General features: G+C 34.7%; 1 protein-coding gene across 5 annotated transcripts in view; it reads right to left on the bottom strand.

Annotated features, from left to right (window-relative positions):
* LOC132698225 (limbic system-associated membrane protein-like) overlaps positions 1 to 13963 on the bottom strand; it is a 225829-nt gene that overhangs the window by 19891 nt on the left and 191975 nt on the right. For all 5 annotated transcript variants that reach the window (XM_060664182.1, XM_060664183.1, XM_060664181.1 and 2 more), the window contains one exon: positions 2386 to 2483. In XM_060664182.1, the coding sequence (XP_060520165.1) occupies positions 2386 to 2483 (98 nt within the window). The remainder of the gene's footprint in view (positions 1 to 2385; positions 2484 to 13963) is intronic.

The raw sequence follows: 13963 nt of genomic DNA, 5'->3' as shown, positions 1-13963 counted from the left end.
AAATCCTTCAATTATATTCTCCAAATCTAAGTTAAAGTAAATTTAATAATATTGTTGCCAACTAGGGTTCATTAGTCGACTTTATCCGTGACCTATATCTGGTGGTCTTAAAATGGGGAATGTTTTAATTTTAACCATTCTAACCCCTTCATTAGGACATCTTTATCAAATTATGTCAATGCGTCGAAACACAAGAAGTATACCGGCATTTTTCCAAGATTGCCAAAGCTAGAACGATAAATTGCAACAGCTGGGGGTTTTTGACCATGCAGAATTCAAAAATGCTAACAGCAATGTTGACAGGTTTACGACATTTAAGTTACACGTCATATTTTTTTTTTAGTTTATTAGTATATTTTACCATGACGTTTTTGAACATACAGAATTCAAAAATGCTATCAGTGAACGTTGACCAGAATTATAAATATCATAGTGAAATCTGACAACATTGCTATTTTGACTTCAGCATATTCAAAACACCCCAAGTATTGAATTTTATCGTTCGAGCTTTGGCAGTTTTGAAGATATTTCTGCGTTCTGTTACTTTTTCCTACCCCGATATACATAATTAGGAGTATTTATTTCACCCTAGGTTATAACTCAAATTTTGGCTTGACGCCTCGGCTTGCATGTGTGCATTAGAACAAGGGGACGCGAAAATCTTTGACACATATGACAACAGGGTATTATCAGTACCAGCGTTATTTTAATATGCCATATTTTCATTAACCTGTGTCTTTGAACTTCAAGAACAGGCCGGCAACTTTCTCGATCGAGACATTGAGCCGCAGGTTGTATTTCATCCTGTTTCGGAAGGCCAATCATTACCTACCAAACTACTCTTGCGGCTATTACCGAGATTCGATCTGCAATATCCTTCCAAAGTTTTCGAGGGATAACGACGTCGTTCCCGTCCTCTGTTCAAATTTATTGAAAGACTTAATATTGTTCATCGGATGTAAAAATTCACCACAAAATCCTTCTTTGCGTATCACTGTTTTTATATCAACAGTATCTCACATAATATTTCTTATAATTATTTTGTTTGTTAAATATTTATTTTTGCTATTGCTTCCGATTTATTTTTATTTATCCATTTATCTATTCCCGGGAAAACCACATTAACTTTTCAACGCCAATATCAAAATTAAGTAGAAGTCAGGCACCACATCAGTATTGCACTAAGCAAAAAGTGAGTGAAGGTATAGGTTAATATAGGTCATAAATTAACTATAATGAGGTTATAATAGATAAGTAAACCCGCTTCCAGAGCGGAATTCCTTACATAACCTAAAAACTACAGGGTGGGCGCAGTGCTTGCGGTGAAATAGTTCCAAATAAACCAAACATAAGAGTACGAAAGAGAAATGAAAAATTCCGTAAGTACTTTCTCAATTTTATAAACTTTCTTCTTCCAATGTTGCACGCTCACTATAGATATAAATTTTTGAAAAGTTTTTCACAAAAATGTTTCAAAAAGAAGAGGTTAATTGTGCGCTCTTGAGAAAAGAATAACCTACTTATCATACTGGAAACGATACGTCGGTGAACGTTAGCACTTTGCAAAACTTTTGCATCAAGATCAATAAAATAATTACGCAAAAGCGCAATTTGTATTAATTATTAACAATACCTTTATGGGCGTTCGATACATGTATTTTGGTAGGCATAAAATAATTGAACCGATATGATAGGTTTATCAATATTTATGACGAAACTTGTAGGGACGTGGATGTCAAGTTCCATTTTCAATTAGCCAAGTTGACGGCACGATATTCCCATCATAATTGTTAAACCTATTGACCCTTTGGCACAATAATTCTGAATTAGTAAACCGGGTCCAATTATACTTGAGTTTGCTGAATGGTAATTTTATTGTCCTGCCAATTCCGATTTCTGACTCGATTAATCATCGAGATGATGCAGGATTTGGTGACGTTCCAAAAATATGATGGCATATGTTGATCAAACCAAAAAGTTATTTCACACTCACCGTTCGCTAGAGGTTGTTATATTCTTATGAACATTAGTTGGTAACTTGCTTAACGTCTTATAAGCTTTTTTTCTTTTTGCTAATCGGTTTAGTACACAATAATTTTAAATGAAAAAAAAAACAATTTTAAAATATGAAATTGCATGATTCTCTGTCTATTTTCACTTTCAATGTGTAAAAAATGGCAGTGAGAATTCATTCCTTAAAACGTGAAAATCGGCGACATCTATCGAGTAATAGCCGAACTGTGAGCGAATTGCCCACTCGCGTTTGTAGAAATGATGCGGTCTTGGTTCGTACTTATATTACCCTTTTCGAAGTTGCGAATGTGTGTTTCAAAATGCATTTCAACTTTAGCAATCACATTTTTCTTACCGAAACAATGCGCTTACCTCAGGTTGACTCTCTCCATGAACAATACAGACAAGTTGGGCTTCGAAACCTTCTGCTGAATGCACAACCGGATTTTCTACGGTAATTTCAGGAGGATCTGAAACAATTTCAAATTCTAAAAACACAAAAATTTAAATTGAAAATAAAATAGAAAGTGAAAAAACGTACAACGCTTAAATTGAATATTTACAGAATCCATAAAAACGTAGACAAAGGCCCAGTTATATTTAAAATAAATGTAATAAATGCAAGTAGCAGTAAAGAAGTTTCAGAAAGTCGTCGCTTTTCAAGCTCAAGATGGTAAATTCTTCCGGGAAAAATCTTGGTATTATTATGTTCTAAGACAAGTCTCTAAAATTTGGTAAATGTACTCTGTGCGTTAAGATACAAGTGAAAACTTGTTTTATTTCTATTAGTGGCGTCCGCCTCCGAATTGTTTTCAAGATATGCTATTCAAAATTAACCAGCTAAGCTATAGATAAAACTAATTTTAGAGAAAAATTATAGGTTAATGCAGTTTTTTTAACACGTCGATTTGATGAGTGCTTTTACTTACATTTTCTTGGAAGGTTAAATGTCTCTTAGCTGCCTGTGCCAATTACATTGACGAGTCAATCTTTTCATTGTCTTTATTCAAAATCAATTAGATACCGTTTATCCTCATCGATAGCGGGGGTTCAACAATGACCGGTAAGGTCCCCTGATCTTAATATTTTATTTTTCTTTTTATATGGGGTGAGCTAAATGTCTAGGGTATAAAAATTCTCAGAGAAGATTTGAATCAGCGAATAGTATGCTTGTGTGGAACTATATGAAAAACGCCCGGATTATTCGTAAAATAATGAAGATTTGTTTATTAATAGTCTAACTCTCATTTACAGTGCACCTTGTACAATTTCGTCGACATATGGGGATAATAGTAATTAGTCTAGGATCCGTCTTTCGTCTTTTTAAAGAAAAAAAGTAAGACGCACAGTTTTCCGCGCTACCCTCGTCTTTTGCGTCTTTTTCGTCTAACCGTCTAATACCCCGTGGTCACTTTTAATCGTTCGCCGGTGCGCATCAAAAACTAGTCCCGAACTCGAGGCACCACCGCAAAGCGGCTTCCTTTTGATTTTGTCTCGCGCCCGTTAAGAGATAATGTAAACTTAGCCTTCTATAATTGCACGTAGAAATAACAAAGAAATACTGTTCTGGCGGAAACTAAACTAAAGGATATATGATATTTTATCTACATTCGGTCGCCCTGCTAAGAATCATGATATTTTATCTACAATAATGATATACGTTTCAAACAATCCTTATATTAATTTAGTTCATATTAATACCAAGTTAAATATTTTTATGAAGTTTCTTAAAATATATAATACTCAGTGCTGCGAAATTTAGGACTTCTAATTTAATGATTTTAATCAAGAATGGTGCTTCTTTCTTTAAACAATATCAGTTTCGTACAATTTTTTTCTTCAAAAGGATGGAAGAAATCAACAAAGCCGAAAATGTCTCTAATGCCCAAAATGTATTTATTAAATTTCTCAAAAAATCCTTTCGTACAGACCTTAAAAACTTTTAGCACTCTGAAGTTAAGACGGCCATAAGTTGATATGATTTTTTTCTTAAAATTAATTCAAAAATTATGTCTTTCGCCATTAGGGAACATCCTGTTTAATGTAATGAATTGGAAAAATAATTATAAAAAATTGCAATCATTTTTGTTTGCTAAATCCTAAATGGAAGCTGCTAAGTATTGCTAATGAAAATCGTAACTTTCGCCACAAACTTCATTTGCTAAGTCTCGGCAACGTCGCAATTGCAGCCGGCAATCGTAAAACGGTCAGTGAAGCGTACATCGGCATCGCCTCGTACCTACTGGATCAGCTTATCTGGTTAATCACTGCCCACGGGAGCGGTTAGCCTGAGATACAAGCGTCACGTCGAGAGCCTCCCTTGATTTACCGCGTTTCCGCCTTAGTAAATTTGCAGACGTTGTTCCGCCATGCAATTCTCTTGGATTCCGGAAAACTTCGATTTGGGGTCGCGGTTATTATTAGCCTGAGAGTATAAATACATACAAAATATGTCAATTTAATTCAATTCAATTCGTTTTTGCAATATTCCTATAGTACTAAAAAAGATATTATTATTAGGTTATGTTTTCTTTTCGTAATTATTATACAGATAGGGTCTTTACCTTTTCTTGCATTTGGATAACATTGTGTTTGTGTATCTATATTTTCATCTTCAAATCTGTTTAGTGCAACTTTGTAGCAAAGGGAACTAAATTGACTACAACATCCAGTAGCTGCAACTTTTTTAGTATAGCGAATACTGTAACTGCAGCTGCTGCTTATCACGTTTTGGTACAAACAAGTAATTAAGTGAAAAAAAAAACTTAGGTGGTGGAATAGATAATTGCAAAACGCATCAGTATTTATTAACTAATTTAGCTCCTCATATATCAAAACAAGTCACGAACTATGAGAATAGGATCCTTCGTCAGTGAAATTATTGAGGTTTTTGGCAAGGCTTAAGGTAGCTCATTGAACCATATCTATAACTATACCCGAGGTATGTGGAGGTATAGTGCGAGTATTTATATACACACAAAATGTTTGAGATCACACAAAGTTGCTCATAAGGGGTGTTTTTTTTCAATGTATAGAACTTTAAGTTGCAATAAAACAACGATGGATTCGATTGAAATGAATTTTATTTATCCGAAAGATAATCTTGTGCCATTACATTTTAAATATGATTTCTGGCATATGACCGCTACGGCTGGCGCGGATGTAGTCCAATTTGGACGTCCAATTTTCGATGACTTTTTCCAACATTTGTGACCGTATATCGGCAATAACACGGCGAATGTTGTCTTCCAAATGGTCAAGCGTTTGTGGCTTATCCGCATACAATGATTTTACATAGCCCCACAGAAACTAGTCTAGCGGTGTTAAATCACAAGATCTTGGAGGCCAATTCACAGGTCCAAAACGTGAAATTAGGCGGTCATCAAACGTGTCTTTCAATAAATCGACTGTGGCACGAGCTGTATGACATGTTGCGCCGTCTTGTTGAAACATATCTCCTGGACATCATGATTATTCAATTCAGGAATGAAAGAGTTAGTAATCATAGCTCTACACCGATCACCGTTGACTGTTCTGACCATCATCGTTTTTGAAGAAGTACGGACCAACGATTCCACCAGCCCATAAAGCGCACCAGTCAGTTTTTCTGTATGTAACGGTGTTTCGACATACACTTGAGGATTCGCTTCGCTCCAAATGCCGCAGTTTTCTTTGTTGACGTAGCCATTCAACCAGAAGTGCGCTTCATCGCTAAACAAAATTCGCTTATGAAAATCGGGAACAACGGCAATCTCGTTTTGAGCCCATTCGACGAATCTACGCCTCACTTGATGATCGTTTGGCTTCAATCCTTGCACGAGTTGGATTTTGTAAGCACGTAAACCAATCTTCCATAAAGTGGATGGACACAGATCCAATCCCTGTGCTCGATGGCGGATGGACTCATTCGGGTCTTCCTCAATGCTACGCTCTACAGCAGCAATAGCTTCTTCTGTACGCACCGTGCGGCGTCTCTGGGGATGCGAGTTATCAATAAGAGTAAACGTGGTGTGAAAACGTTCCATGGTTAATCGAATTAACTGCTCTGATTGACGATTTTGTCGACGATAAAATGGACGTAGTGCGCGATACGTATTCCGCAGAGAACCATTATTTTCGAAATAAAATTGCACTATTTGCAAGCGTTGTTCAGGCGCGAGTCTATTCATGATGAATTGCCAAACCAAACTGAGAATAAATCACTTGACAGCTGTTAAATCGGTCGCCATCTTGAACAGTAATGCCAACTTGAAGTTCTATACATCGAAAAAAAAAACACCCATTATTTTCCCACTTGATGTGGATCAGGAGCAACAGCAGCCTTGGTGTAAGGTCCCGGTTTTACAAAATTATTTATATCTTCATGCCAAGTATAGATAACTGAACTTCGAAGACCACCTTTTCGATGTTTTGTTAACTATACTGTTTTTAGCTCAACCCTGTTACCCTCGTCACACAGCAAAAACGATCGTCAAGAATATTCTTCTTTTGACTGACTCAAATTAACATGAATGTTTTGTTGGTCCGGATAAATCTATGAAGAGCGTTTTTGATTAAAATTCGATTGCTCTTTGTAGTTCAGATTCACTCATTAGACGATATGATATAATTTCAATAACACCCCGTATATCTTTGATTTTCACTCTCGCTATTCGGGATCAATCGTAAGCCCACGCCTCTTTAAATGAAGGTACAGAAAACGTTCGATCCTTATTAACATTTAAAGCGTTATCGACTCGACGAGGCCCTTCAGGCTGCCACGCAAGCAATGGAAAGACTAATTAATTCATTTCATTCGGACGGATGGTTGGAAATTCAGGTATTGGCAGGTGAAACAAAAGAGCGCTCCTTGCAAATGACAACCGGCGTCGAGTTGTTCAATTGCGATTGTTTTGGAGCGAACCGACGTCACTGGGTATTCCTGTCATAAACGTTTGTGTCGTTATGAATCCGGTTTTTATTTAAACCTATTCCTCGTTAAAAGCGAACGACGAAATATACGTTTCGTTAGATTTTTCTTGAGATATTTAGGTCGCAATGGTTGAGATTGATGAATGGTTAAGAAAATTTTGATAGCGCAAACTTAAAGGATCGCATAGGGTAAAGTTTGAGATTGTGATGACTAAAATGACTTTAATTATATATTGTTAATTATTGACATTGAGAAAATACTTCTAATGTGAGACTAGGTCGATTATGCTGCCCGGAACGAGAGTGGTACAACTTCCTTACACCAAATCTATTGCATATTACACTTCTTCTTCGACCATTACATTTTCATTCACTTAGTGACGTCGTCATCAAGAGAAGAAATATTTTGGCCAAGTAATGCATGATAACAAATACGAATTACTGCTGCTCATCATGCACGATAAAATAGACGGAAAATAGCACCTGGCAGAAGAAGAGATTCCTGTTTGAAAAATCTAAGGAAGCAATAAAACATTAGTGAAACTGTCACCGAGGATAGGAGATGGTACCAGAAAAACAGAAGAGTGACGTCTGATCGTCAGAACTGATAAAGGTTACAATTCAAGCCTCCGAAAATATATAAATGCTTCCAAACCCGTGTGGTAATATCCCGGAAATGTCCGAAGTGGTGTGCAGCCGTAGATAACGAAACTGACTTCGTAAAATGACACTTTCTGCAGACTCGATCGGTATTTATTTAGGTATTTTACAAAAGGGAATATTGCAACGCAGAAGCAACAAGAACTTCTCATCCAAATAATGCATCATCGGGCTCAGACTGAATGAAACCGTAAATAAATTTTAACGAATCGGTGCACTTAGCCACTCAGCGTCAGCGCCCGGGGATAAAGGACATCTGTTTGCGCACCAGGTAATTGTTTACAAGTGCCGTAAGGTCTAGGGCAATACAGAGAAGCATTTGCGACGAGCTTCTATGGTTTTACGGTACTCTGTACATACATAATTTATGCCAGAGTGTACGTTTCCGGAACGTATCTCCGGGAGAATGGCCGTAGTTTCCATTAAATTTGTTTCCGTTTGAAGGAAATTGCCCTGATTCGAAATTTCAGCGTGATTACGGCGGGAAGCAGCCGATATAAGGAACCATTACTTTTGCAATCTAAAAAGAAACTTTGGAGGTTTAAGTAGCTAAATTTCTTACTGCTCGAGTATTGTGGTATGGTTTGGATTGCTTAGTAATTTTAAACTGCCAATGAACGAATTACTTTAACAAAATATGAAATTTTGAGATCATATCACTTGCTGGTAAGGATTTTACATTCGATTAGTGCTAATTTTATATGAACAACTATAACTAAAGCAGAGTAGAGTAGACATTTACCAGTTCCTTTAAATAAAAAATATGACGTGACAATATGACAATAAAAAAATTGACAAACAAAATATTACCTGAGGACAAACTATAAATTAAAAATATAAACATGGTGTTTGGCAGAGTGTTGGCCAAACCTAGCGGGATTACAGAACGACCCATTTCGAAAATATTTTTTTAAATGACCTGTGATATCTGATATCGTTTTCGTAACCTTTAATTCGGAAATATTTGAGACTAACTATAACTTTATTAAAGCAAGGATACATTACAAACCAAAAATACACAAGAAATAAGATTTAGAAACATTGAAAAAATTGTATAAATGAGAGTCAATTATTGTAAATTTTTGAAAATATTAGAAAACGGATAATATATATAAAAAAATTAAAGACATTTAGGGGACAGACCCTATATATATGCCTACTAAGTTTGGCTTACTCTCGTCAAGCATCCTATAATAATGAAGGTCAAACTCAGTCAAATCTCATTCTATGTTTTTATATCTAAAAAAATCGTCCAAAGATTGATACATTTTATATATAAATATAAATTCGGAATCTTAGTAACGCTAATGTGTTTCAGATCTAATTTAGTCTAATCTAATAATACATTTTTTACGATTGACAAGGTAAATATTTTTGAGTCAATAAATAATCGAAGAAACTTTATAGCACAAAGCTTTTTGAATAATTTTTTATCTGTTTTTAATAGAATGCTGGAATTGTCGAAAACTGACAATATAATGGATATGACTTTAAAGTTGGCAGTTAAAAAATTTACAAATTCAAAGTAGTAGTTGCTGTGATAGCTTATAACACACACACGACCAAACATAAAGCTCGAATGCAAATGCAAATGCAGTGGGGTTATCCCAGTTTTTTGCATAGTTTAGATAATCGCGATCTATAAGAGCTAAGGACAATGTTCTGCATATTACGACCACATTTAGTCGGGCGTCCAGAGAAAATTACGTTAATCTGTGTTTTTAAAACCCTTTAGTGGCCAGCGTCGGAGTTCATAATCTGTATATTTTCGGCTAGTTTACTGTTAAAAATTTGCAAGTTTTTATAGTTCTGTCACTTTTATAAATTTATAATTATTTTTACTATCTAATTATATATTCCTTTAAGTAAGTTTAAATTTATTTAGCCTCTTCTTTTTTTATTATCATAGAACTGTACGATGCAATCAGATTTTATGAAGAAAATATTAGTTATTAGGCCCAACACATGCTTCTCAAATTAAAGCTTCCTAGGCTACGATCGAAATTTTTGCTTCAGAAAAGATAACATAGTCAGCAACAACCGGAACAAACATTTCGTGATATTTTTTGTGGTATAGGTTAATTAAATAATTATTAGAAGTATTGTGCATGTGGCATATCGCACCAAATCTCTTATCTCCAGTGATGATTATCATAATCAAATTTGGTTGCCTTTTTAGTTTTTTATATTTTTAGTAACATCAAATCAATCACCAAATCTTCCGCAGCCTTTTGTTTAAGATAGGCCACTTCTCTTATTAGGTGATTCGTGATTGTTAGAAATGGCCTGATCCTTTTTTCTAAGAAAACGACATCAAACGAACATACTTATTTCATCAGTAAAGAGGAGATTATAATTAATTTACTAGCGATTTTATGTTACTTCATGAATTTCATTTTAACAATAATTAACTATATATTAGTCAAGTATATCTGCCCATTGTGGTCTCCGCATTATCAAGTTCACAACTCTCAACGGGAGAGAATAAAAAAAAGGTTTGATTACCCCAACAGTTATAATTAATTTGTATGTATTTTGGCAAGACATATATTTTTTAAATGGCTATTTCAATGTATATGCGATTTGGGTAATCGAAATATCCAATACCTGACTGACTATTCGTATTATATACCGTATATCGTTTATATATTTGCACGTTAAAGAAGACGTTCCCTTTTATATGTGTACATCGTGCCGGAAAACGAACTTTCCCCACGAGGAGCTTATCGTGCGTGAACAAATTTCTGGGCCTGCGTTTCGCTAACAGAGTTATGATGACATATTGATGGTCTACAATCGTTTATATACATTATTTAGGAAGGGATAAGTTACGGCAAGTGGTATTTTATAAACAAGCAAATTGAGATGTATGAGGGGAAACGTGGAAGTGTGCCTCGATGGTGCAGGCCTTTGTCTTTTGATTGATGATGCTTTTGGACGAATTCGCTTCTCATAGCTCTCTTACTGAAATGCTGAAATGTTTAACGTTTGGATTTTGGTTAAGCTCCATGTTGTCTTCTTAGTATGATCCTAAACTAGGAGTAATTGCTAAGACGTTTTGCAGCTTCCACATTGTTAAGATGGTCAAGCTGCTTACTTTTCGTAAATGCATAACTTCACACGATCCATTTACTTTCTCTTAACTCAGAGAAATAGAGGAAATGCGAGGTAAAAACTGTCATTTTCAACTGAGAACGTCTTAGAACTAGATGATATTGTTGTTTATCCTCATACAATTGTTACAAATATAAGAATGATGTGAATAAATTGAGAGTGGATTGTGGATGATTTTCAGAGAACGTAAAATGTAACCATGGGGCGAAAGATATTGGGCTTGTTTTCCCCCCTTACCGAGACAAATTAGGGAAGCGGCAGATTTTTGAGTATCCCAGTCAAACAACAAAGCCCTCCCTAATCTTATTAATATTCCCTTCTTAAGCAGACAAATTTCTGAACCATTCAATGTGGCTTCAGGAACATTAATCATAGTAACACAAGCATGGCAGGGGAATTAAACAGTCACTGGCTGGATGTCTTTCAAGAAGCCTGAAACACAATCGCGTCTAGGTTTGTGACGTAAAAAATCGTCATTTTCTTCGAGAGCTGTTTTATGCGAGAGGGGATGTAAGAACGCCAACAAGATAAATATGTTTCGGCGTTAACGACTTTTCGAAGGTCGAATTTGTTTAATTAAAATAGTGATTAATGTTCTAAGACCACATGTAAGCTCCCTTTAAGAATGCCTTCCGTTCTCTAAGACAAATATTGCGAACGAATGGAAATAGAGTAGTCAAAGAATTCCACCATTAAAACGCACAATTTTAGAGACATTTTTAATTCCTAAACAATTCGAAAAAGTGTTTTGTATCCTGAAAACAAAAAATCTGTTTTACAAAGTGTCATCTGATTGAAATAGATTTTGTATATACTACATACTATATATTATATACCGTTTTCGATTATTTATGGCGCTCTGCTTTTAAAAGATGAACTATAGTTCTCCTGTTTTGGTTAGCAATTTTTCCATGTACTATTTTTATTTCCGCAATACGAAAATCACTCTCCAGCTGAGTATTGCTACATGTTATGGGTTGGCAAAACCTTTTGTTTAGACCAAAATAAATATAGAGGAATAGTTTCCATTTTAACACTGTACCCGATTTATCCTAGCAATTAATTGCCTTTTTACCACCATCTAGAAAATGACCGGCCTAGAATTTCGGTCTCTGGTTATAAAAAATCGGACGACGAAACATATCGATTTAAATTTTAAGCCGCGCGAATTAATTTGTACTTCGATATTGAAATTCCGAGTCGATTTAAATTATCCAATATATATATATATATATATATATATATATATATATATATATATATATATATATATATATATATATATATATATACATATATATATATATATATATATATATATATATATATATATATATATATATATATATATATATATATATATATATATATATATATATATATATATATATATATATATATATATATATATATATATATATATATATATATATATATATATATATATATATATATATATATATATATATATATATATATGTTATATCCGGAAATCCTATTGTCCACATGGGTTAAATGCCACCGACCTGCAAGAGTGCAACGATTGCGAAAACGTCGTGTCAACGATAGGTCGCAACATCCGCAGCCGTCGACCCCGTCAAGGTCAGCATAAATTTATTATAAATACTAATTTTTATTGTAAAACGTTGTCTGATAACATTCTCTCATCACGAGGTTATTATGTACATTTTTACTTTGATTTTAACGGTCTAATAACATTCTCTCCTCACGAGGCTATTATGTCCATTTTCATTTTGATTTAAAGTTCATAAATATATTTTTTTAAAAAGTTATTTTTGAAAAGTGAAATATAAAAATTGGCGCAGTGAGTAGGATCCGTTCACGTTGCTAGAACACGAGCATTCTAACTAGTGACGGCGGATTCCAATCCCTTAAACGGAAAGAAGAACCATCACAGCCCAGTCGTGCCGGAACAAGGAACCTTCCATCACCGTTTCGAGAGGCAAGAATTCGGAGTAGGATCTGTTCACGTTGCTAGAAGACGAGTATTCTAACTAGTGGCGGCAGATTCCGACCCCTAAATCTAGGGAACAACGAAGACAGCCCCATCGTAAAGGAACAAGATTAAACCCATCAACCGTCTCGAAAGGCAGCAATGAAAATAGTACTGATCTTGGGACTGATCTCTGCGGTCGCACCCCAATTCCTCATTACTCCAGTAAATAATACATGAAGAAAGTAGTTTAAGAATATTCAACAACAAATGGACGCCGCTAGTATATAACGAACTAGAACCTCTGCGAGAAGCGAAGTGTTTTCGGAGCGCGAGCATTGAAGATGCCAAGTGAGATTTTGGCGAAACGTCTGCAGGATTCCAGTCGGCTGCAGGATTTGCAGGATTCCAGTCAGAGTTCAACGAGCGAACGGATGATATCCCGGAATATAGTGTCATCACATTTTTCCATCCGTGGATCAATACGTGAGAATATATATATATATATATATATATATATATATATATATATATATATATATATATATATATATATATATATATATATATATATATATATATATATATATATATATATATATATATATATATATATATATATATATATATATATATATATATATATATATATATATATATATATATATATATATATATATATATATATATATATATGTTATATCCGGAAATCCTATTGTCCACATGGGTTAAATGCCACCGACCTGCAAGAGTGCAACGATTGCGAAAACGTCGTGTCAACGATATGTCGCAACATCCGCAGCCGTCGACCCCGTCAACGTCAGCATAAATTTATTATAAATACGAATTTCTATTGTAAAACGTTGTCTGATAACATTCTCTCATCGCGAGGTTATTATGTCCATTTTTAGTTGTATTTTAACGGTCTGATAACATTCTCTCATCACGAGGTTATTATGTCCATTTTTAGTTTGATTTTAACGGTCTAATAACATTCTCTCGTCACGAGGTTATTACGTCCAATTTCATTTTGATTATAATTTTAATTTAAAGTTAATAAATATATTTTTTAAAAAAAGTTATTTTTGAAAAGTGAAATATAAAAATTGGCGCAGTCGTAATAGGATCCGTTCACGTTGCTAGAACACGAGTATTCTAACTAGTGACGGCGGATTCCAATCCCTTAGACGGAAAGAAGAACCATCGCAGCCCAGTCGTGCCGGAACAAGGAACCTTCCATCACCGTTTCGAGAGGCAAGAATTCGGAGTAGGATCTGTTCACGTTGCTAGAACACGAGTATTCTAACTAGT

Source organism: Cylas formicarius, unplaced genomic scaffold (assembly GCF_029955315.1).
Source record: "Cylas formicarius isolate icCylForm1 unplaced genomic scaffold, icCylForm1.1 PGA_scaffold_2__14_contigs__length_35257938, whole genome shotgun sequence".
In the NCBI taxonomy this organism is placed as follows: Eukaryota; Metazoa; Arthropoda; class Insecta; order Coleoptera; family Brentidae; genus Cylas; species Cylas formicarius.
The sequence above is the reverse complement of the archived record's forward strand: the minus strand, read 5'-3'. Positions and strand labels throughout refer to the sequence as shown.